General features: G+C 32.4%; 1 protein-coding gene across 1 annotated transcript; it reads left to right on the forward strand.

Moving 5' to 3' along the window:
• Nucleotides 1-3,132: 3,132 nt before the first annotated feature.
• On the forward strand, nucleotides 3,133-15,887 carry LOC139489307 (WD repeat-containing protein 13-like). The gene is made up of 13 exons (XM_071275592.1): nucleotides 3,133-3,237; nucleotides 5,773-5,828; nucleotides 6,192-6,280; nucleotides 6,971-7,025; nucleotides 7,583-7,728; nucleotides 8,120-8,202; nucleotides 8,496-8,636; nucleotides 8,952-9,118; nucleotides 11,330-11,389; nucleotides 11,960-12,102; nucleotides 12,470-12,589; nucleotides 13,446-13,564; nucleotides 14,413-15,887. The coding sequence occupies exons 1-13, from the start codon at nucleotides 3,159-3,161 to the stop codon at nucleotides 14,604-14,606; spliced, it is 1,452 nt and encodes a 483-aa protein (XP_071131693.1). The 5' UTR covers nucleotides 3,133-3,158; the 3' UTR covers nucleotides 14,607-15,887.
• Nucleotides 15,888-27,667: the final 11,780 nt, after the last annotated feature.

Below are 27,667 nucleotides of genomic sequence, written 5' to 3' on the forward strand. Positions count from 1 at the left end.
AAAAAAAAATTATAACTCATAGTCATCCATAACAGGCCCAGACAAGAAAAAAATTGAAACAATTAAAAAAAAAAGAAAACTAAAGCACTAAACTATATAATGATAAAATTTATAAAAAACAATTATGACAGACATGAAAGTAGGACAACATCTAAATTAAAAGCTGATGTTTGTGAGCTCTCAACCCTCCCATAACCTGAGACAGCTGTGCATTAAAATAACATAAAAACAAACAGTAGAAATAAGTTCTTAAATGGCTGAACTTGATTGAACATTCCAAAGCACAAAAAACAACTTACATAAAAACAACAGACAATAGACACAAAATTTGAGTACTCACACTTTAATATTGAAAGCTAATTACAAGAATCATGTCATCCCAGACTTTAGTATCAATCAGCTTACTTCCCATGGATAAAGTGTAAACACATCATTGATAAAGTAATAAAAAAACACATGACCTTCACCGTGCAAGACAAATGTAGGAAAAGAGAATTAAGAGGATATAGGATTATGAGTATATAAGGAAATTCAGACCATGCTATAACAATATTGATAAAGAATATTTGTGGGTCCAAAAATGAAACACAGTGAACATTTGAGGGTTCATGTGCCATCTTCATTATTACAAAAAAGTTTTGTTATCTTTAATTGTCTCTTGCAAAGTGTTGTGGTGGACATAGCATTAAGAGCAATGTTCTGTCTGGTCTTGTGAGATAAGCACTATCACATGTACAATTCTTAACAAATTTTTATGAAAGGAGAAGGTCCGGTAAGGACTCATTTTGGCCTCAAATTTCAGTTTCATTTGACGAAAGATTTTTACCACTTTTTAAACACTTAAGTGTCTATTTCACTTGATTCAATTAGTTTATGTGAAAGATTTTAACTGATTTAGTCATTAAAAACGATCCGATTCCAGCTCAAATATTAAAAATCTACCAAATATGCTGAAAAATGTCACTTTACAGATGGTTTTTGTCAAAAATGAAAGTGGCCGCATCCCTGTTCATCCACAACCTTTATATATGTTATGTATTATCAAAAAATACAACTTACATTTCAATATTAAGGATGTACACAAATGCGGCCACCTTCGTTTTACACGGAAACCTTCTAAAATTTAACTAAAATGCTAGAATTTTGAAGATTTCAGTAATTTAGCATGACTTAATGGCGCTACAACCCGATATATGTGCATTGTATTGTCAAAAACAGCCCATATTTATGTGGCAGAAGCATTCAACTGTCCAATAAATAACTAAAAGTTTACATTTTAACAATTTTGTAAAACTGTTATATTTTGGGGCCAAAAAGGGGTCTTACCGGACCTACTCCTTTATACATGTTTTGATAAATCAGGGCTGATCAACCATTTTTAAAGGAGCCTTTGGAAACATTAAAGTTTTACAGAAAATTGCATTTAGTGCTCTCAAATGTACCTATTTTGCTAGATACATGTATTTATGAAATTCTTATCAGCAATGTCTCAAACAAGTTGAAAACCAGTGCCTACTATCGACTGTTTTCAAAAGATTTATACTATATGGTATTACAAAGTGTATAATAAATTGCTCTGTAAGTGCTTTCAATATGTGGTATGATTGCCAATGAGACAACTATACATCCACCAAAGCTCAAATGAAGTGAATGCAAGCAATTAGAGGCAGCCATATACAGCAAGTCTAATTTGCTTGTATAATTGTTTTGAAATTTAGGAGTTTTATAGCAGCAATGTCTGCAATGAGTATAGTAATAAGTGCTTTATAAGTGAGTTATTTCCCTTTGAAATATAAATTCTATAGAAAATTGCATTGTCAGCACTCTCAAGTGTTCAAATCTTGCCAAATGTTTATGAAATTTATATTAAAGGTTAAATCAGCAATATCTCAGAGAAATTTGTGAATTCATAAGTGCTGATCAACTATTTTTAAAAGAGTTATGCCCCTTGAAAAATATTAAATACAATGTTAAGTGTTCTCATTCTCTAGAAGAGTATGGAACAATTGTTTACAGGAGTTTCTCTAATTTTTGTGCTATTTTCACATTTCCTGACCGGTGTGAGAAAAATATTTCTCCTCACTAGTGAAAAATCTGTTCTCGGCAAATGATTAGTCGAAATTTGATTATGACGTCAAAATGTTTTGTTTTCTTCTCAATTTTCAAAAATGTGACGTCATGAAAAAAGGCGACCTTGCCTGATGACGTCGCATATAAAGAGCACAATTTTCTGAAAATCTTTGAAAAAGAACGATAAAAAGCATTAGAGAAACAGATTCCGACACTATAACTCGTGTATTACGATATTTCTCCACTCTCGACAGTTAAATTTTATTATTTAAAGGGCTCGGCAAGCCTAGCGCTTTAAATAATAAAATTTAACTGTCTCAAGTGGAGAAATATCGTAATACACTTGTTGCAGTGTAAGAATCTATATTTTTCTCCTTGTGAAAACACCCAATCCCTAAATCAAAATATTTAGGTCCCCACACCCTCATCTCTATCAAGGATTTATATTGTAATTAAGTCATTTCAATCATTGACCACTGTCAAAATCGAAATATAGATTTTGCTTTATCATATTTTATTGTATTCATAAGCTTGGATCATGACTCTGTTATTTTATAAAATGCTAAGAATAACCAGATGCTCCGCAGGGTGTAGCTTTATACGACCGCAGAGGTTGAACCCTGAACAGTTGGGGCAAGTATGGACCCAACATTCAAGCTGGATTCAGGTCTAAATTTGGATTGTGATTAAATAGTTGACACAGCATAGGTTTCTGACACAGAATGAATGTGGTCTAATGAACTTAAAAAAATTTTTTTTTGCCTTAGAGCAATTCACTATGCTGTTGAATTATTAATCCTCTTAAAAAAATGTTTGAAGAAATTTTCTTTTTATTTATGAAATCTGAAATGAGAAAAATTTAACCCCCACCCCCAATTTTTTTTCTCACATCCTCCTTTCCCTTATTCCAAAACTGATCTCAATTCAAATTTATATATGAATAAGAATGTGAATTACATTACCTTCGTGGAAATAGCATAATTTTTGAAAGTCTTAAAAATTCGTAGCAAAAGCCATTGCCATAAGACCAGAATCGATCCGGATATTATTTATTTTATGTAAACTTCCGGTTAGAAAAAAATGCCAGGATGGCAGCAGTTTGGCAACAAGCACTTGCCTTAGATGCAAAATTTAATGCTTATAGAACTCCTAACAACCCTCAGTTCAGTAAGTTCTACACGTGCAGAATAATTTTTTTAACACGTAGCGATGATGTACTTGAATCTTGATAGAAATTACCTGTTAAATGCATGATTATTCTGTATAAAAGGAAGTTGTCTTAGATTTCCGTTTTTGACAGCCAGTTTTCTATAGCCAACTGCTTAGTTAATTTATGTTTTTTATACATCAGCCAAAATTTATTTCTAGTTTACAACTGTGGAAATCTTTTCTTGTACCATATCCAAGGGGCGATACACCTTATCGCTATTTGTCCGCCATTACTGGATATCACACAGGTTCCAGTAAAATTTTGACATCTTAAAGCAAATTATCTGATGCCACAATGAAAAAGTGATTGTTGTTGACGTCAAAAGTTCAAGCGGCCGGGATTAGCGATAAGATGGTTAGGATCTTCATCAGGTCAGGAATAACAACCAATATTGGTGGATCATACATGTACCTCAATTGACGTATATATATAATCCACCAATTGAGGTATATTGGTATGGACAAATTGATGTATAATGCAAATTTTTTTGTAATAACATGCTAGTGTGAGATAGGAGCATCATTTTGCAACTTACAACCTATTTTATGACAAATGGTGAGTCCTCCTAAAGTTTCAGTTTTGTCAAAGCCTGTTGTATTTCTTGAGAATGCAAGTGTACAACAATTCTTTTGTTGAAACATCTGTACTATTGACCATAATTGACTATTAATAATAAAGTCAAGTATTAACAAAGAGCTTCATTCACCTGTGGAGTTGTACTCATAATCACATGACTGCAAACAGTATGATGTCCATTGACAGGTGATTAGTTGTTTATATGTTATGTCACTATACTAAACTAGGAATGTTTCACATGTTTTCATACCATAATATGGTTTTAAGAAAACAATGCTCCATTTTGGTTGAATAATTTGATTTGAAAAACAAAGAATTATACATCAATTTGTATATATACCATTATATGTCAATTGGTGGATTATACGTCAAATGAGGTATAATCCACCAGTTGGTGATTATTTCTGACCTGTTCATCAGGACTATGGGATAGAGAGTTTTAAAGCTCATGATTTTGGGATTGGCCCTTTCTGGATCAGGGAATTCTTTTTTCGAAATTACAGGATTTAAATTCGAGACCTCAGGATTTTGTGTTCTTAACCCCTTCTACCCCCACTCATATCAGAGGGTGATAATGGGGGTATGATATTAAATTAAAAATTCTTGACAAATGACGTTAATGGTAATTTTGATGCATGACAATAATATCTACACTTTCTTTAAGACGATAAGAAAATTGACTGATTTTGACGAATCATGTTATTTCTTCCCCAAAAATGACGTTATCAATAATTATTTGAAACCCCTGACGAATAACAATAAGGATAGTTTGACTAATCACGTTAAAAATTTACCGAATTTTACACTAACAGTAGCTGAAAATGACCATTTGACGCCTGACTTTAAAGCGCATTACTACCCTTATATCACTGGGTACAGTATATAATGTATATGTATTTGTTCCTGCATAGCCGGATAGGCAAATATATATTAGCCATAGATAATGTACTAAACCAACATCAATCCTTGCTAAAATTTTATCTCCCTCTATGCCACACCCTGTTGTAAATTAGCCTTTATTGGCAATTGCCATTGATCAATATCTGATAAATTGGGAATAGGGAGAGCATGGAGAGTGATATGTCATTCTTGGGTATATTTTCGTAATTTTCTGGTACATCATTTACATTGTACATTGATGAGGGTCGTAATGGGGGTATCTCAATGACGTCGAATAATGGTAAAAATTCTTCCAAATGACGCTAACGGTAGTTTTTGGTGTTTGACGATAAAATTTACATTTACACTATCTTTAGACAGTAAAAACATCGACTGATTTTGAAAAATCTGACACAATATATTTTTTCTCCAAAAATGACAGTAACGATAATTACTTGAGACCTCTGACAAATCACGATAATGATATTTTGACTAATCACGGTTAAATTTTTAACCAATTTGATTCTAACTGAAGTTAAAGGTCATTATTACCCTCATTGATTTATCATTATCATGTCAGACAATGATGCTACTGATTTTCCGGCAATCAGAATATTCTACCAGCTATTACAAAACCAAAAGCACATTAAATTATAAGCAGAAAGGTATTTAGAAGAAAGACACAGATTCTGAGACATGTGAGATGTGTGCCTGTGCTATTTTCCAACTATTTAATATATTTCCGTATGTCCACCACACATGTTTTCTTCACTAAATGTTGAAAAGATTGAAATATGCTATGTTAAGATATGAGTATATGATGAAATACATGGGAAAATATACAAGAAGATATATATATTAAAAGATGTTGTTGAAGTTTTTCTATTACACTTATATTAAAGGGTGGATGATAATTTATTAATGCTACTTAAATTGAACAACCAAAACTTCATAAACATGATAAACAAATGTCTCTTTAACATTAATGTTATCTTAATGTAATACCACTTTGTGCATTGCTGTTATTTCTTTTAAAGGAACTTTGTATATTAGAAGAAGAAGTCAGTTATTAAGGGAGTGTGCCAAGTCAGGAGTAAGTATTCAGATGTCAAAACTTTCAGTGATGTAAAAAAATATAATTTAAGGCATGCAATTCCACTTGACTATCAAGTATAAGAATTTAATTTTCTGAATAATTCATACTGTATAGCATCATATTTTTTTAACCGCTTGCTCAAGATGGGATGGAAGTGATGATGCCCCAAAAGGCAGGAATTGTGTTCATGATCACTTGAAACAAAGTTTTTGACAGAAATGCAACAAACAAAATTGGTCTATTGGATAGAGACTAGTACATGTATTTATTAATAAGGATGTCAACTGCTTATTAAACATGATAATAACTTAATTTGAAATTAGTTGACACCAAAGGTAATATGGATTTTTTTCATTTCAGAAAGACCCTTCAGTCAGGAAAGATCACCTTCATATAAGGGCTCAGTTACTGAATTCTAGATATGGTAGTCCAGCCTTCTCAGATGGAGGGTAGGTTTTATCAGTGTTTAATTTAGTGAGGCAGTAATAAATGAAATATAATTTATAGATACATTGTTAAGAATTCTCACAATGTATATTATATATCTTTGAACTTCAATAAAACATTGTTATTTTGGTATAAAACAATTCTATGTAGCAGGTTATACCATGTTAAATTGACTGTTGTTAAGCTGTGTAATTACACAATGACTGTTTAACTGTGTCATAATTTACAACTCAATGGGCCAAGCAACCTTGGAGATATGCCTCCTTCCCAAAAGTTTGAGTAATTAGCGTTAGGGCAGACCTGCTAACATGTTTAACCCGCCACATTAATTATGTATGTGCCTGTCCCAAGTCAGGAGCCTGTAATTCAGTGGTTGTCGTTTGTTTATGTGTTACATATTTGTTTTTCGTTCATTTTTTTACATAAATAAGGCCGTTAGATTTCTCGTTTGAATTGTTTTACAAGGTCTTATCGGGGCCTATTATAGCTGACTATGCGGTATTGGCTTTGCTCATTGTTGAAGGCCGTACAGTGACCTATAGTTGTTAATGTCTGTGTCATTTTGGTCTTTTGTGGATAGTTGTCTCATTAGCAATCATACCACATCTTCTTTTTTATATTATATTGGTTTGTTATTAATATATTTACCTAGCAAACCTATAGCTTTATAACCATTGTTTTATATTTTTCAGAAGTATAAGAAGTAGGTCCATAAGTTTAAGAAGTGGAGGAAGGAGTGGATTAGATGTATGTAATTATTTAAGGTCTTGTTAGTTACATAGTTTATGATACTCAAATTAAACATGTAATCAGCCATTTAGCCTTGAATAGTATGATTAAAAATCCTTTGTTTTATTGTACCATCAAACAACACTTGAGATGAAATAATTACTTTGTCCTTTTAAGTCTGTTAACTCTGTTAAGCTTCTTTTAGTTTTCCTCATTGGTTGGGTATTACATTAACCAAACAATGACTAGTATTTTTTTTTTTTTTATAGAAAATCCACATATATATGGTATAATTGATTTGTTGTCTACTAGTGTTGCTTTTTAGAATTCCATATACATGTTTATGATATATCCCAGTATCCTTTGAGTTAGTTTAGTTGATTTTATTATATCTTTCCATTTTCCCTGAACCCAATACATAAATGTATTAACTTATTAAAAAATGATTTATTCATACCTTGGTTGTGTTAATTCTTTAAATTTTATTCAATATTCACATAATTTTCCTTTAGATAAAGAAAATATTCACATTAATTTTAAGCATTCCTTATATATGTTGTTTTCTTTCTTTATAGAATTTTGACAAGCTTAATCTAAGTGACAGTAAGAAACATCGTAGAAACTTGAGCAGTGGATCACTGAAGCATATCTTTGAGGGACCAATGAAACGTGTCTTTGACAGTATAGAAGTTGTACCTACAGATGAAGCTGAAGCAAGCAGGTATAATTATCATAATCATCATAATTTTGTTCAGGTTTTGATATGATCTTTAACATTGTGTCAAGAATTTAAACATATACTGGGGGATAACAAGTTTTGTGGATGCAAGTGGTAAACTGAAATGGAAATAACAAATTCTAAATTTTATTGAAGTAGCAATTTTGTAGAGGAATATCTGCCAATTAAAATATTTACAAATACACAATTTTCCCTCAATCAACAAAAACTTTTACCCTCAAAATTAAATGAACCAACAGAGGAAGAAAATTGTTATTTGATAATAAACAGTTATGTTTTCAAATATTATTTTAGGATTTAGGTAAATTTGATAATTGCTTGTTGTTTGCTTATTGATCAGTAAGAAAGTTGACAAAGAAAATATGTTTTCCAGGGCAATGGCAGGAGGAAAAACTGTCTCAGAGAATTATGCCTTTGCAGGAATGCATCATATATTTGATCAACACACAGCAGCAGGTACTTGCAGTAAAAGATAATTGCTTCAACTTAATGTTTACTCCTAACTCTCATTTAAATATAATCCAAACTTGATATGATTGGATTATGAAGTCCATTCCCTTTTTTAAAATAAGGTAATGGTTTAAAGATGTTCGAGTATTTGATATGACAGGAAAGGAAATTGATTGTTAACTTGATTTCTGTAATGCATAAATAGCACTTTCCCCAGCAAATTTATATCAGAGAAGCCCTAAAAATTATTGATGTTTTATTCCTGAATCCTGATAATTCTTAAATCTCTTCTTTTATAGTCACCAATGTAAAATTTGGACATGATGATAAAACCAGATTGGCCTGTGCCTCATTGGATGGTACATTGTCTATATGTCAGGTTATACCAGATCCAGCCACTGTTATCTGTATGCTGAGAGGTCATGCAGCTGGGGTCACAGGTACATATGCAGAAACATTTAGTTATTTTAATCAAAGCTTCATTTAGGAAAGCTTTGCGTACATATATGAACAGATAATAAGGTTCCATTGAAAGAACTCTACATAGAGCTAAAGCTATTGTAATTATTGGATGGGACAGTTTACCTTCCAAAAATTTAAATACCCTGACCAATATCAACAAGTTAAATCCAGATGGTGCTTTGGAAGTAAAAAAAAAACTAATTTGCTAAGTGTTATTTTCATTTTTTTTAAACCCTTCTGACTTTCAAACTTTTTATTTTTCCTATCCAATAAAATTTCTCTATCAATTTCAGATTTTGTATTTTCCCTCTCCAATGATGTAATCCTCTCAGTATCCCTAGACGCCACAGCCAGAGTATGGGATATAGCCGCAGGGAAGTGTATGCGGGTGATAGAGGACAGTATGGCAGCAGAACTCTTGTCGTGTGTCTTCCACCCGTTAAATAATAATATGTTTGTTGTATCCTTTTGGAATCTGTAGATCATAAAGTGTTATCTATGAATTGATCCCTATTTTTATACGACCGCAAAATTTGAAAAATTTTTCGTCGTATATTGCTATCACGTTGGCGTCGTCGTCGTCCGAATACTTTTAGTTTTCGCACTCTAACTTTAGTAAAAGTGAATAGAAATCTATGAAATTTTAACACAAGGTTTATGACCACAAAAGGAAGGTTGGGATTGATTTTGGGAGTTTTGGTCCCAACATTTTAGGAATAAGGGGCCAAAAAGGGCCCAAATAAGCATTTTCTTGGTTTTCGCACTATAACTTTAGTTTAAGTTAATAGAAATCTATGAAATTTTGACACAAGGTTTATGACCACAAAAGAAAGGTTGGGATTGATTTTGGGAGTTTTGGTTCCAACAGTTTAGGAATTAGGGGCCAAAAAAGGGCCCAAATAAGCATTATTCTTGGTTTTCGCACAATAACTTTAGTTTAAGTAAATAGAAATCTATGAAATTTAAACACAAGGTTTATGACCATAAAAGGAAGGTTGGTATTGATTTTGGGAGTTTTGGTCCCAACAGTTTAGGAATAAAGGGCCCAAAGGGTCCAAATTAAACTTTGTTTGATTTCATCAAAAATTGAATAATTGGGGTTCTTTGGTATGCCGAATCTAACTGTGTATGCAGATTCTTAATTTTTGGTCCTGTTTTCAAATTGGTCTACATTAAGGTCCAAAGGGTGCAAAATTAAACTTAGTTTGATTTTAACAAAAATTGAATCCTGGGAGTTGTTTGATATGCTGAATTTAGAAATGTACTTAGATTTTTAATTATTGGCCTAGTTTTCAAGTTGGTCCAAATGGGGGTCCAAAATTAAACTTTGTTCATCAAAAATTGAATAAATGGGTTCTTTGATATGCCAAATCTAACTGTGTATGTAGATTCTTAATTTTTGGTCCAGTTTTCAAATTGGTCTACATTAAGGTCCAAAGGGTCCAAAATTAATCTAAGTTTGATTTTAACAAAAATTAAATTCTTGGGCTTATTTGATATGCTTTATCTAAATATGTACTTTGATTTTTGATTATGGGCCCAGTTTTCAAGTTGGTCCAAATCAGGATTCCATATCAAGTATTGTGCAATAGCAAGAAATTTTCAATTGCACAGTATTGCCCAATAGCAAGAAATATCTAATTGCACAATATTGTGCAATAGCAATTAATTTTCAATTGAAGTTATCTTTCTTTGTATAGAATAGAAGTTGATAATATATGTTGGAAATTTGCCAGACATGACTATGATGTCATTTTCTATTTTTATTTGCCAATAACTTTATGTAAATAACTTCTTTGGAAATTTGCCAATATAAAATGTTGCTGATGAAGCTTTTTTTCCTTATCTTATCTAAAATGTTTTTAGATAATGTATGTTGGACATTTGCCAGACATGACTATGATGTCATTTTCTATTTTTATTTGCCAATAACTTTATGTAAATAACTTCATTGGAAATTTGCCAATATAAAATGTTGCTGATGAAGTTTTTTTTATTGTTTTATACAATAAACAATGTATATTCACTTTTACTACCAACCAATCTTTACCATTCAGTGATAACCAGCACTTTATTTTACATTTTAATATTTTATGATGTATTTAAAAGAGTAGTTATTGTTGCAAACTCCATTAGAAATTTGAATTGATATCAGTTTTGGAAAAAGGGAAACGGGGATGTGAAAAAAAAAGGGGAGGGGGTTTAAATTTTTCTCATTTCAGATTTCATAAATAAAAAGAAAATTTCTTCAAACATTTTTTTGAGAGGATTAATATTCAACAGCATAGTGAATTGCTCAAAGGCAAAAAAAATATTTTAAGTTCATTAGACCACATTCATTCTGTGTCAGAAACCTATGCTGTGTCAACTATTTAATTTTAGATTTAAAAAGTTTGAAGAAGAAATCTTTAATTGATTTGTAAAATCTTGACATTTGTTTTGTGTAAAAAAAAACCATGTAATGTCAAAAATTTGATCACAATCCAAATTCAGAGCTGTATCACGCTTGAATGTTTTGTCCATACTTGCCCCAACTGTTCAGGGTTCGACCTCTGCGGTCGTATAAAGCTGCGCCCTGCGGAGCACCTGGTTTTGTTTAAGTTGAATGATGATCATTACATTATTTTTATTCGGGAATCAATTTGTATGCTATAACCTTAACTGTTACCAGACAGGGAATAGTAAATGTTTTGTTCAAGTTTTGAACATATCAACAGGCAAAGGATATAAGGTAAGGTAAACAATTTCATTCAGTCTTGTTTTCTTGGCAGTTTTTATTTCTTGATCATATTTTTTTTATATAAAAGTTATTTCCAGTTTTGCTGCAGTCAAACTGAAAAGTAGAATTTTTTTTTTTTTTTTATCTCTTCTTCAATTGGTGTGGTTATGCATAATACTTGTACAGTATATTATGAACAGTTTTTGTACAGCAATTATCTGACAACCATATACATCTTTCATCTAATATAGCACAGACCTTTAAACACTTTATACATGTATTTGGAAAGTAGTAACATGAAAAGTCCATGCTTTATGATCTTATTTCCCTTCAAGACTTAATATTAAATTACATATGTTTGGATGAAAGTATATATTCTGGCTATAGCCTATATTAAAGAATGACATTTATTCTATAGAGAAATGACAGTGAAGTATCAGACTGATGATTTTCCTAATGTAGAAGTTTTAATAACTAGAGCATTTAAAAATTGAAAATAAAAAAAATGTTCCAGCAAAATAAATGCGGAAATTTTATTAGAACCAGCTTTTGTTGTAACATTACAAATATTATATTTTACAGGGAGGTTCTAGTAAAGTGACTGGTAAAGTTCTAGCTCTAGCTTTTGACAGTACAGGACATATATTATGGACAGGAGATGACAAGGGCTCTATTCATTCATTTACTATTGATGTGAACAGTGGGAAACTAATAAAAGCCAGAAGGTTTGTACAATGTCTTAGATTTTGTTTCACATTAAAATTATTTTATTTAGTTGTACCTGATATATAAAAGTATGGCTCATTAGAATTATAAATTGAAAATCTGCTCCCTTTTTTACGATAATGAAATAAGGTTTGAAGCTACATATTTTGATTCTATGCTCTTATAAGGATCTTTGTGATTTTATGAAGAACTACATCTGATAAACCATTGATATTTCATATACTGATATTAGCAGCCCATTTCAGTTATATAATACAAAATTAAAATAAAACCATCATATTTTCTGTAAACCAAGTGAGAGATATCTCAATGTTTTACATTCTAACTTTCCTTCAAATTTCTTCAGTTCTTTTTTTCTGTTTACAGAATAACTGTATGTGAAGGTTTACCAGTTACATGTATATCTGCCAGGTCATGGATCAGTCGTGAAGCAAGAGATCCTTCGTTACTCGTTAACTGCTGTGTTAATGCACTCTGTTTGTTTAAGTAGGTATTTAAGTTGATAAATATTAAGAATTAAATATTTGTAGGTTAATGAATATTGTGGATTTCATCGAAAAAGGTAAATAAATTTTCAATCAAATATGATTTTTTTTATAGGCTTGTAAGCTAACCTTAGCAAAACGATGAAAGCAATTATCCCTGAAATAACGGTTTTCCCTCAAGCCATGAAAATTGGCACCCATAAAAATGAATTAACCCATAGCAACCAATATTTACTACTGTTGAAAAACAACATTTCACTTAATTACATTAGATGTATGTTTCACTATAATTACGTTATTCTGATTGGCTAACTGCACATCATGTGTTATTCCTTAAGCAATTGTATTACTCAATAAAACTTTTCATTCATGATAACACGATGTCCCATAAAAAAGTGCACAGGTGAATTAAATAAAAAATTGATAAAATTCTTGTTTTCACGATTCTAGCTAAAAAATGTAATTTTAAGTATTGAATGCTTCTTTTTGTAACTTCATAGGGTTGTAAAAGCGTTGACCGTGCACACATTTTTAGAATGCAGCGCTTCCGCACTTCATACAAAATGTACTTCCGTCAACGCTTTTACACCCCAATGAAGTTACAAAAAGAAGCATTCAATTCTTAAATATTTGTATTGTGATTGATTTCTTTTAACACTGACTGATTGAACTAACCTGTAGAAATGAAAAGATTCTCTAATTGCTGTGAGCTGGTATCATGATGAAGAATATAAGTACAATCAAACAAGATGCTATAAATAAAATCACACAGGTGTGCTTACTTTTGTTTTAAGTAATAAACATTTTCCAGAGTCCTGCCATTGTTGAAAGTTCTGAAACTTTTCTTTTATTTACAGAATAATAAGTGAAGATGGAGCTTTGCAATTAAAGAAAAGATTTCCAGTTAAACAGAAAAGATCTTCTATAAGGAGCACATTTTGTCCCTTAATGTCATTCAGACAAGGGGCATGTGTTAGTAAGTAACACTTATTTAGATACATGTACATCACACAGGTCAGTAATTAAAGGTAAAAATGTATCTCCCATATAAGAAGCATGTGTCAGTAAATTACTATATCATTCATAAACTAGATACCTCTCCCCAGACCTTATACAGGTCTTTTCATAGGAAATTGTAAAACTAAGGTTTTATTGCCAAAATTTTATTAAATATGACAGTCTTAAATGATCCATCAATTGAAACTTCTGAGACAACACAATTTAACCTAAATCATACAAAAAATATGACATGAAAATAAAGCAATGAGAAAAAAATCAGCATTGGTTGTTTTAGATTTAAGTACAGGAGGTTCCGTATTTCGATCTGTCACCTTAAAAATTGGTATTTTCTGCTTCTCTTCTAAGCACACATATATATACATTTAAGAGTTTGCCTCTGGATGTTTAACACCATATCATTATCATCATCATTATTCAATATATAAGTAAATTTTATCATGGTTTGTTGCCTTGGTAACTCGTTCAATGTTAAATTTGTTTATATTTTCTGAATACTTAATGCTAGAAAATATAAATGAGGAAGAAGCATATTAGGAAAATGTCATTTAAACATCTAGTGTGTAGCAATGCCTATTTAAAGAGATCTGTTTATTGCAATGACAACCATACTTAAAAAAACACATGAACATTAGACATAATTTTAAAGAAATTATCTGTATGTAATTTAAACCGTGTTTTGTTTGAATTGTTTATTTTATTTGAAAATAAATCTATGAATATTTATGAGTTTCTTCAAATGCAATGCATTAATACATTACTACATATATAAAATAGAAAATGAACATTTGATGTTATTTTTTTCAGTATCTGGAAGTGAAGACATGTGTGTGTATTTCTTTGATGTGTGTAAGGAAAGTAAACCTTGTGTTAACAAACTATTAGGACACTCTGCTCCTGTCCTTGATGTGTGTTTTAACTGTGATGAAAGTTTACTAGCATCATGTGATGAACAAGGCATGGTTATTATATGGAAAAGAGAGGGGAAACAAATTGGTTAACAGGCAAAAAATAAACAAATGAGTTTATGAACCAGAGGGAAAATAATCTCGATATCTACAAGTCTATCTAAAGGGAACAGAGAGTTGTGGTAGATAAAAGCTATGTGTTACAAGAAGTAAAACTAAGATTGAAGCTAAGCTTTGTAGTAGCAAGCTTATCTGAGCTTGTAGAATATAAACTTTCAAAATGAAAATGTAATTTAAAGGCTAAAAAACTAACAAAACAACTGATCTAGTTACCAAATGACAATGAAAATTTACCAGTTAGCATTTTATTTCAAAAGTCAGATATTAAAGAAAAGCACTAATTTTTCATTGTTTATTGAAATCTTTTAAATAGAATCTAACTAATGGTAGATAAACATTAAACATGTAATGTGAAAGAAAAATTATAAAATGTTTATCAAAAGTTAAAAGATCACATGCAAAGTGGTTTAACCCATAATCATGTTCAAAATTTAGTGTCCAAATTTTCTAAAAAAAAAGTATTTGTGTAATACAAAAATAACTAGAATGAAATATTTTTCTCCACAAAATGTAATCAATTGGTTTTTTGAAATGTTGTATTATGCAATGAGGTTACCAAATGGTTGGGAAATGCCACTATACTTTTTCAGTTTTTTATGATGATATTTAATTATAATTCATTCTCAAAGGGGACGGAAGATGGTATATACATGTAGCTTTAACTCTGTCTGTTTCTGATTCCCATGATGTTTATTCCATTTTTCTCACAACTTCAAATAACTGTAAACAACAACAGCTTCCTGTATTCTAATTGGCAGGGGTATCACTATCGAACATTAGATCCCAGTACCATTGGCAGATCCAGGGAGAGGAGGGTCCGGGGGTTGGAACCCCCCTCTTTTTTGGACGATCAATGCATTTGAATGGGGACATATAGCTGGAATCCCCCCCCCCCTTTTTTGTCCTGGGTTTGAAACCCCCCCTTTTTAAAATGGCTGGATCCGCCTCTGAGTACATCTATTAATCAAGGTACAAACTATGTATTGCAATTAAGTGCAGTTCAGTTTCGTTGTAAACAAGCAGTTTGTTTAAGGGAAATCCTTTTATTTGTTATTATTTATTAAACTACAATTAATGCCTTTTTGTTAAATGAAATTTTATGGAGGAGTTTTTATTTTGGTACAATATATGTTTATATGTGGGGGATAGTGCAATTTACAATATATTGTAAAGATTATATTGATGACATTCCAAACATATTGATTATGTTAACTTTGTTGTTTTGATGACAAAAAAATAAATTGTTAAATTCAGTTTCAAGCATTTCTTATTTCTATCAAAGATGGTCAATATAGACGGACACAATGACAGGGATTCGAAATTAGAGAGAATAAAAAAAAACAAAATACAATGATGGCATGAGTATTTGTTTTTAGATGAGTAACATCTAATCAAAAGCAGTAGTATACTGTTGTTTAATAGTTATAACAAGCCAGATTTTGTCAAATTATTGCACTTATTGTCGAGTCTTTGAACTTAAGTCGAAAAAGCTAAACTAAGCGATCCTAAATTGCATTGTCTGCGACGGCGGTGGCGTCCACAAATATTCACTCTGTGGTTAAAGTTTTTGAAATTTTAATTACTTTCTTAAACCATACTGGATTTCTACCAAACTTGGACAGAAGCTTGTTTATGATGATAAAATAATATCCAGAAGTAAATTATGTAAAAATAAAATTCCATTTTTTCCATATTTTACTTATAAATGGACTTAGTTTTTCTGCGGGAAAACATTACATTCACTCTGTGGTTAAAGTTTTTAAAATTTTAATAACTTTCTTAAACAATCCTTGGTTTGTACCAAACTTGGACAGAAGCTTGTATATGATCTTTAGATAGTATCCAGAAGTAAATTTTAAATATTTTTATTGATTTTTTCTCTCATTTTTGTTGAGCCTGCAATTTACAGCAAAAGTAGGCTAGACACTGGGTTCCGCGGAACCCTTACAAATTTTTTGATATCACAAACGTTAACTATAATTTTATCATCGTTACAAGAACATCATTTGTAATTATAAATCAACTTACAGACATCTTATATGCTCAGGCATTTCATATGCAATTTTCAATGGAAATATTCTATTCAAAGTTCAAAAATGTTGTTGTTCACCTTTAAAGCTTAAACAGACTTTTTCATAAGGTATATAGTTACAATCCTGTTGTCAGGTCATTAAAGAGTGCATTTTTGGGAAATTGATATCAGTTCACTCATAAGGTCTTTGCATAGGAAAAACACATTTATTCTAAAACCAATGGTTGGCGTGATACAAGTAAGGCTCTTCTCGTTTATTTTATAATGATATGATACTTAATCCTGAACATGGTTGATTCAGGATGAATCATAATCTTTCTATCAGTTTAATTGAGGTCTGGCATTGGCATGTCAAAAACTGCTCGTTGTCCTTTGTTAATTCATGTATCATTGACATTTGAATATTTTCAACTGTTCAAAATTTGTTTATCCATTTTCAAATTTCTTTATCATTTAAAGTATTCCCATTTCTACAAATATTCCTAGTTTCATGCTGATTTGATGGCATTTGATGGCATGTAGTAATGATGTTACATAGTTTCAATTTAAACTAATGGACACTTATGCAGGTATGTGTTTTCACCAAACAGTAGCCTATATTTTTTTTACAATAATCAGTACCAACATTTGGTTGGACAACATCTTATCTATTGACAATTTAGATGACAGCTGAATGACGCCTCTGTGTGCGGAAGTTTCTTGCTGCATTGAAGACCTATTGGTTGCCTTCGGCTGTTGTCTGCTCTATGTTCAGGATGTTGTTTCTTTGACACATTTCCCATTTCCATTCTCAATTTTATTACTAAATCAAACATTAATAATGACTGGTATCCTCTTATAGACTTTAAAATTTCTCCCAGAGATCTTTAGATACAAAATCAAGAATAAGCAATACGTTTTTCATTTCTTTTGATGTTTTACCCTTAGATTGGAGTTTTTAGAAATTAACTTATCATAGATACCAGAATTGAAATTTAGTATTGTGCCAGACGCATGTTTCGTCTAAAAAAGACTCATCTGCAATAAAAAAAAAGTTAAAAAGGCCAAATAAGATACGAAGTTGGAAGAGTATTGAGGAACAAAATTCCAAAAAGTTGTGCCAAATTCAGCTAAGGTCATCTATTCCTAAGGTAAAAAAAGGCCTAAGTATTTCAAAAATTTAAAGTTTTATAAACATCTCATTTACTTGTTTGGTTTTATAAATATTTTGACATGAGTGTCACTGATGAGTCTTATGTAGACGAAACGCGCATCTGGAGTACTAAATTATAATCCTGGTACCTTTGATTACTATTATAATCGTGACCATATCAATGATAATTTTATCGACTTATGAAGGAATTTGACTGAGACTTTTACTTGCTATTGTAATAGATCTTCGGATTTGTGAAAGATCTGTCAATTTGCACGGAAGTAGTTGGTCGATTTTATCTGCAGATGTAAAATTCAATACTACAGATAATTTGTGGTAGAAAATAGAGGCGAAAGATACCAGAGGGACAATCAAACTCATTGATCGAAAAAAAATGGCAATGCTGTGGCTAAAAAACAAAAGGACAAACAGACAAATAATAGTATACAAGACATCTCATAGAAAACTAAGACTTAGCAACACGAACCCCACCAAAAACTGGGTGTGATCTCAGGTGCTCCATGTGTGGCATGGTCATGTTGCTTATGCTATAACAGATCTGGTAAGTAGTCTAATTCGGTAGGTCTCATTCGTGAAAAGGAATCGGGATTGTAATAACGACATAAGGAACATATTCGATATATTCTGTGAAATGGATATTCCATCAAGGTCAACCAACGATGGTGTCCGTAAAATTTAAGATGGAATAACTTCAACATCACCATTTGGAACTCTAAAGTTTAATAGCTTCCTTGTGAGCAGCAACCCTTAATCAAGGAAATCGTGATAGGAACTACAGGCTCAGGGATATCGTATCAATTGGAAGATATATACTCCGTATGCAGGCGCTGCTGGTATGTTGCTACATAGAAATGGAAAGTTCACAAGTGGTAAGCTGAACTTATCTCTTTTGTCGTAAAGTTTTGTTTTCTACAACACCCATTGTCAATTTCTAGATGTTAGTCAAGATATGAGGCACACTTAACTGAACCTGTTGTATCCTTTGTTTTTAGTTCGATGGGATAGATACGTTCAACAGTCACCAAATTTTGAATTATTTAGTGCGAGAACATCATCTATATAACAGAAGGTAAAGTTAAAGGATATTGCTAGCTTCTTATCTTTCTTCCTAAAAATTTCCTATATAAAGTCAGCATCATGATAATAAGGGAACAAATGGGCAAGAAGAGGGGCACCATTGGTTCCCATAGGAATGCCGATAGTTTGTTGAAAAACACGTCCTCTAAACGTAACATATATGTTGTCAATCAAGAAATCAAGGCATCTTGATAATGTAAGTTTCAGAGAATTTTTTGTTTTAATCATTGTGGTTGTTTACAACGTTAGATTTATTTCTCCCTAAGAAAAGATACTTGTATCTACGTTGGTCATTTTTCTTTATGAAACAAATGAATACCAACTCTTTCAATTTTCCTTTTATTTTTTGAATGGGGAATACTTATGTAGAATTACTTGACATAGAGAAGTCAAATGTTTAAATACTATTGCAAGATGAAAGAGTCTTAGATTATAAGTATGTGTACTCTAAAAGATCTTTGAATAATTTTAGTATCCACATCTGATTCACGCCACTTCTAGAATATGCAGATTCACAATAACTTTGAAACCCGGCTTTGATTGCTGATAAAAAAGATATGTTAATAATCTAGAAAGAGGTTTCGTGGAGCACTTTGAAGACCCAGCAATATACCGTTGTTTGTAGAACATACGTCTGCCGAAGCTTATCGTCTACTAGCGGTGATATTCGCTTACAACTGTCAAATGAAAGGTTTAGTTAGCAATAACACAAGACTGAATTCCCAATTTTTTACATAAGCTAATACATGTACCACGTTAGGAATAAACTTGTCATAAATACCAGGATTAAATTTTGTATTTACGCCAGACGCGCGTTTCGTCTACATAATACTCATCAGTGACGCACGAATCCAAAAAAGTTAGAAAAGGTATGACAGTTCTTTTCAATTTGTTTGATGTGTTAGAGCTTTTGATTTTGCCATTTGATTTTGTAAAAAGAATTTCCGTTTTGAATTGTCTATAGGAGCTCGGTATTTTTTTATTACATGTTTTATCCTGGTCCAAGGAGGGCATACACAGTTTCGACTTTCGGTCTGTTTTCAAATAGGCACTGGCTACGGTTACATGGAAATGTAACAATAATAAAAATATTATTGTTACATTGGAGACTAAATGCCGGAATGCATGGTTGGGTAAGGACCTGTTTAATTACGAATGTAACAATAATTATTGAGGCTACGGTTACATTGCGTTATTGTTACATGAAAAAAAGCAATGTTCGATGGGACTAGTAATATGTACTAAATAATAAAAGTTGAGGACATTTATTACATACATTTATAACATACAATTTATTTACTGTAATTTTTTATTTACAATGACAATTTCTACAAATCCAGTAAGTTGTTTTTAAAGTCCGACACATTTTTGATGAACGAAATTACGTCCTCCACGGATACGTGTACATACATAATTTCTTAGTATTAAGTTACAGTTAGCAAACTTTGCTTTTGATTATCAATTTGCGTCAAGTTATAAAGCTGTATGAAATATATGTCTTGATATTGTTTCAGTTTCGTTTCAGAAAACGCATCCCAAGTTGTTTTTTTTCACCATTAACAAAATTGGTCCAAAGTATAATGACAGTAATAAGAGTAGGTGTGCAGTTAAATGCTTTAAAAAAGTGAAACCATTGAACTATATTTTTCGCCTTTGACAGTCACACTCCTAATCTTGAGTAGTATCTTTTAGAACATCAAAACCATTAATACGTAGTAAAACTATTCAAGTTGTACACCATTTGTTGAATAATAATATTTTAATATTTTATTATTTATCAGTATTAAATTACAAGTATTGTTTAGTACATATGAAAGAATGAAGCAATACAACTATAGAAGATTTAAGTTTAATCGATCTAGTGAACATTGCTGTTTTTCATGTAACAATAACGTAGTGTAACCGTAGCCTCAGTAATTATTGTTACATAATTTGTAATTAATCGGTTCCTCACCCAACTTTGCGGCATTCCGGCAATTAGTCTCCAATGTAACAATAATATTTTTATTATTGTTACATTTCCATGTAACCGTAGCCAGTGCCTTTCAAATAATGATTTGGAGAATGTTACCTTTGCTTGTCTCTTTTGCTTCAATTCACGAGGTTTGAGTATCGATTACCTTCGTTGAATCATTTTATGAGCATCGCATTTCTTTCCCATAAATATACTATAGATAAACTCATCATAAATACTAGGATTGATTTTTTTTATATGAGCCAGATGCGCGTTTCGTCTACAAAAGACTCATCAGTGATGGTCGAATCAAAACAAGTTGAAAAGGCCAAATAAAGTACGTAGTTGAAGAGCATTATGAACCAAAATGACTAAAAGTTTTGCCAAATACGGCTAAGGTAATCTATTCTTGAAGTAGAGAATCCTTAGAATTTCAAAAATTCAGTTTTGAAAACAGTTAATTTATAATTATGACCATATCAATGATAGTGCAGAAGTGCTGACTACTGGGATGGTGATATTACTTCTTCTTGAGACCTGTGATCTTCAGTCTAATCAGTGACGCTGGAATACAAATATGGTAGAATGAAGTACGATTTTGAAAAACATTGGCATTTGTCCATTGTAACAAGGCAAAAAGTAAAATCACCAAAATACTGAACTCCGACACTCGGAAAGTCCCTAATCACAATGCAAAAACAAATGACTAATTGGTGGCATCACTAAACTGATAATTCCACAATACCTTTGCCTAATGATTTCACAATTACAGATCTGTGGTAGTTAAATGATTACTTGTTTAGTGGTGTAGTATATTTGACAATTTTAGAATTGCACAAGCAGCGTCTTTTTATCGCTAGCATTTCTTTTCTTTTTCTAAATATCTTTAAGAGGTTTTGTATGCCTTCTTATAGCATCTAGGCTTGAAATTATTTTACAGCAGTATTCTGGTTATCTTGTGTTCTTATTGACCACTGGAAAATAGGCTGAACCAGAGTATGATCAAAACGTTAAGTGGATGAACATATGTCAGGTTTGAATTTCTTTCTTGTGCATAAAAAATCAAATTCGTGTGAATATGGTCTATAATGATGATGAAATATTTACTTAATTGGGTATTCCTCTTACAAAATTATTTAAATAACACATAGCTGAGAGGACCAAAGCGCAAATTGTAATCTAGAGAAAACACTGAGTCAACCTAGGCGAGGACTCGTATTTTTCAACAAGCTACTACTTCCTTGACCTGTTTGTTTTTGGGCTTTATACACTTTTGTGTAGTAACTTCATCAGCAATTGAAGTATTTTATGAAACATTTTCTATCACGAAAGTTGCCTTCATTTGTGTCTCCTCTTTGTATCCATCCATATTTGTTCGATTTATGCGGTATGATGTTAATGGTGGCATTTGTAGACTGGAAGTAAATTGTATACAGTCATCTATCTAGTTCTATGGTACACAACTTTTCATTTGATTGTTTTAGCAATCCTTCTCTGTTGATTTCCGGGTCAAATAGCATGAGACTGATATCGCAGTTGTGTTTGGAAATGCCGTTATGAAACTTAATCTCTTCATTGTCAAGAATTTCATATACTAGTATAGATGACGTGTATGAATTAGAATAAGATTTAATTACTCGTCATTTAGATTTTAGCATTTTTTATCAAACTACATAGAAATGAGAAGATTTAGTTTAATACAACTCTCCATTCAAGTCACAATTCGAAAAAAAAGTTAACAATTATAGATCAAAGTACAGCCTCCCACGCAAGCTATAAAGGGCCACACAATTACTAGGGTAAAACAATGCAAAAAGGAAGGCGTCCAATAGATTTAGTCTAATGCATTCACACCTTTTTCGCAAACTGGACAAAAAGGATTTAGTTTTCTATGTTGTATCTTGTGTACTATTATGTGCCTGTTTTCTTTTTCAGTCATGGCGTTGTTTGTTTATTTTCAATCTATAAGTTTGAATGTTCCTCTGGTATCTTTCGCCCCTCTTCTATTATGTGTATTTTCCGGGTGTATATTAGAATACTTATGTGCGTACCTCTATTTAAATGAATATCGAAATCTTTTTTCACTTCTCGTTTCTTCAATTTTCTTAATATTTCTATATTTTAACTACATTTTTGCTCTATTTACACACAGTGTATTCTTCGTTTGTGGTGTCCTGGTGTACTGTATTGTTTCATGTGTATTTCTCTGTCATGAGTTTTGTTCATTTGTTCTTTACACCTGTCAAGTAATGTTGTCTCTTTTGCCGTTTTCCTAACATTGTCATATAAGCGGACAATTTGGCTTTCTGTAAAATCAGGCTCGACCCACCATTTTTTTAATTATCAACTAATCCGTTTCTATGTATGTTGGCGTTTGTTTTTGTTACAGTTCAGTGTTTCTGTTGTTTCGTAGTTTACCTCTTATAGTTGATGTGATTCCTTCGGTTTTAGTTGGTAACCCAGGTGTTTTCGCTTGACCGATTTATAACTATTGACCAGCGGTATACTGCTAGCTGTTGCCTTTGTTTATAGAACTTTAAGTGCCGACCTTGTTTATAAGGCGTGAAATTAAATCTCAGATTGATAATCTATTTGTTTTTTATACACTGTGGAGGTCGCTACTTCCCGGCAACATTGAAGACAAAAGTAAATTATTGCAGTTGCAATCTATTTCGGCAATTATGTTTTCACTGTTTCCGCTGTTCAAACTCATAAATCCATGGACAAAAAACAAAATCGGGATAACAAAATAAAACTGAGGGAAACGCATAAATATAAGAGGAGAACAACGACACAACACTACAATGTAACTAACACACACAGAAACGGACCAAGCATCAGACCAAATCCCACGAGAATAACAAATATAACATCAAAGCCAAATACATGAATTTGGGATAAACAAGTACCGTGACACGTCTTATCGCAATGTCAATTTACACTCAAAAATAAGAGAAAACAAACGACGCAACGTTAAATTGTAACACACACAGAAACGAACTATAATATAACAATGGCCATATTCCTGACTTGGTACAGGACATTTTTAAAGGAAAAAATGGTGGGTTGAACCTGGTTTTGTGGCATGCCAAACATCGCACTTTAATGGCAATGTTAAATATAACATAGAAATGACAACATAATATTACAGGACTACAATACAAATAAATAGGAAAACGTATTAGACAAAGAAACACATGATTAAGGTTTATGTACCCTTCTGTAGCCATTTTTGTACGAATTTTTCAAACCTCAATTGTATGAAAACTAAAGATATAATAAATAATAGAGATAGGCCATTTAGTACATATTCCAAGGGGAAACTTGATGCAAAGCATTATTTTTTACTGTTTCATTGCATTTGATAGAAAAAGAGGACTTTGTGGCAAATAAATCAAGATTTTTATAGAAAATCCACAGCCTTTAATACAGAGATTTTTGTTATAAAATTTGAAACATAAATTACTCACTTGATTTTCTATGATGTGCTAGTGTTTATTTTTTACAAAAAGTTCTAAGTAACCTGTAAATTCCAAAACACCTCGTGCTGAGTCACTAAAGTCGAGCGCACCCTAAAAGGTGTACTTGATTTTGGCCACATTTATACTTGTCTTAACCAATAACTACATTTATAAACTTGTTTTAAGGAAATCAATGCTAGCACTGCATGCAATAATCATATATCTATCAGTCATCAAATTGCCAAATATGAGAGTACAAGGATAAAGGCATGGGCGTCAAGTTGGTTACCTATTCCCTATTCCCTATTCGTTACCTATTCCCTATTCCCTATTCGTTGCCTATTCGTTACCTATTCCCTATTCCCTATTCGTTACCTATTCGTTACCTATTCCCTATTCCCTATTCGTTACCTATTCGTTACCTATTCCCTATTCCCTATTCGTTGCCTATTCGTTACCTATTCCCTATTCCCTATTCGTTACCTATTCCCTATTCCCTATTCGTTACCTATTCGTTACTTATTTGATTTTTAATATCATTCCCCCTTTTTAATTATGGCATGGAATAGTTTAATATGGCTGCCGTTACCATGGAAACGGCACAATTGTGAAAAAAATGAGCTTTTGGTTTTTGGTGAACTGTTTGGATATGCTTCAACTCAGAATCATCATATTTTAAAACAATGTAGGTGCCCACTATATACAGGTGTTGGATGATTTTGGCGATCATTGGAACTACTATGTTGCCATGGAAACTACACCAAAATTTTCAAAATTCTCAAAATGCTCAAAACTTCATGAAACTTCACAGTAATGATGAGCAACATTGGAGTTGGAATTTCCAAAATAGGTCTTGTTACCATGGAAACAATGCAAAAAGGTCAAAAATTTCAAAAATAAGAATTTTCCGCAAACTGGATGAAACTTTACAGGAATGGTAACTGGCATAGGCAGAGTTGGATTTTGAAGTTAGAATTTTCAAAATGGCCGCCGTAACCATGGAAACAGCAAAAATATCAAAAATTCAAAATGTTCAAACTTAATGAAACTTTGCAAAAATGTTACTAGACATCTGTAGATGCTCTCTTTGACTTTGGAATTGTCAAAATGGCTGTCGCTCACCTGGTAATAAGGGGAAGGGGTGCCTTCCGTTATTGCTAGCAATTACAAATCTAGTTGTTAATAGTCTTACATATGGTAATAGTTCTGAATTGGTTGAGGTAAAATGATCTTTTTATGACCTATTTATATGTGTTTGTGCTCAACCGATCCTTTTACTTCATGTTCGATACGCATTTGTTCCTTACTTGTTTTTTATACGTTCTACCTTTTAACTGCTTTATGTCCGTATGTTTGAAGATGGATCTTGGTTCGACGGGATGAAATCACCGTGTTAGCGCTTGCGTAAAAACGAAGATGTGGTATGATTGCCAATGAGACAACACTCCACATTAGACCAAAATGACACAGAAATTATCAACTATAGTTCACTGTACGGCCTTCAACAATGAGCATAGCCCAAACCGTGTAGTCACCTATAAAAGGCCCAGACATGACAACCTCATACAATTCAAACACCAAACTGACGGCCGTATTTCATATACAAAAAAATAAACGGAAATATGTAACACAAAAACAAACGATAACTACTTAATTTCAGGCTCTTGTCTAGGGACAGGCACATACTTACATAATGTGGTAGAGTTAAACATGTAAGCAGGGTGTACATCGTTTCGGAGCATGCTATTACCTTGTTTAATTCGTTCCATCACTCGCTTATAATTCGCTTATAATACGTGTATCTTACGTTGCACCTTTTAAAACATGATTTTCAATTGTTTTGTTGTCTCTGGTGGAAGATTTGGGCTCTTAGAGGTGATATAACTCTATAAGTGCATTTGTATCCGTTCCAGCGGTCGGATAATACCCTGTTAAATATTCGTTACTAATTCGCTTTTAAAAAGTTTGTTGTACGTTGCACCTTTTAGAAAAGGATTTCCAATTGTGTTCATATCTCTGGTGGTAATAATGTGTTCTTATAGATGAAATACCCCTATAAGCGCATATGTACTCTTTCCAGCGATCGGTTAATACCCTGTTACCTATTCGTTACCTATTCGTTACCTATTCACTTATAGTACGTTTGTTGTACGCTGCACCTTTTAGAAAAGGATTTTCAATTAAATTCATATCTCTGATGGTAACAATGTGTTCTTAGAGATGAAATGACCCCATTAGAGCGCATGTACCCGTTCCAGCGCTCGGTAAATAACCTGTTACCTATTCGTTACTTATTCGCTTTTAATGCGCGGGGTATACGGTGCACCTTGAAATAAATCGTTTTTTAATTGTGTTCAGGTCTCTGGTGGTAAGAATGTGTTCTTAGAGATGAAATTACCCTATTAGCGCGCATGTACCCGTTCCAGCGCTCGGTTAATACCCTGTTACCTATTCGTTACCTATTCGTTACCTATTCGCTTATAATACATTTTTTTATACGTTTCACCTGTTAGAAAAGGATTTTCAATTATGTCCAGGTCTCAGACGGTAACAATGTGTTCTTAGAGATGAAATGACCCCATTAGAGCGCATGTACCCGTTCCAGCGCTCGGTAAATATCCTGTTACCTATTCGTTACCTATTCGCTTTTAATGCGCGGGGTATACGGTGCACCTTGAAATAAATCGTTTTTTAATTGTGTTCAGGTCTCTGGTGGTAAGAATGTGTTCTTAGAGATGAAATGACCCTATTAGCGCGCATGTACCCGTTCCAGCGCTCGGTTAATACCCTGTTATCCATTCGTTACCTATTCGTTACCTATTCGCTTAAAATACATTTTTTTATACGTTTCACCTGTTAGAAAAGGATTTTCAATTATGTCCATGTCTCAGGTGGTAACAATGTGTTCTTAGAGATGAAATTACCCTATTAGCGCTCATGTACCCGTTCCAGTGCTCGGTAAATAATCTTGTTACCTATTCGTTACCTATTCGCTTTTAATGCGCGGGGTATACGCTGCAACTTGAAATAAATCGTGTTTTAATTGTGTTCATGTCTCAGGTGGTAACAATGTGTTCTTAGAGATGAAATGACCCCATTAGAGCGCATGTACCCGTTCCAGCGCTCGGTAAATAACCTGTTACCTATTCGTTACCTATTCGCTTTTAATGCGCGGGGTATACGGTGCACCTTGAAATAAATCGTTTTTTAATTGTGTTCAGGTCTCTGGTGGTAAGAATGTGTTCTTAGAGATGAAATGACCCTATTAGCGCGCATGTACCCGTTCCAGCGCTCGGTTAATACCCTGTTACCTATTCGTTACCTATTCGTTACCTATTCGCTTATAATACATTTTTT

This window comes from Mytilus edulis, chromosome 9, assembly GCF_963676685.1.
Source record: "Mytilus edulis chromosome 9, xbMytEdul2.2, whole genome shotgun sequence".
In the NCBI taxonomy this organism is placed as follows: domain Eukaryota; kingdom Metazoa; phylum Mollusca; class Bivalvia; order Mytilida; family Mytilidae; genus Mytilus; species Mytilus edulis.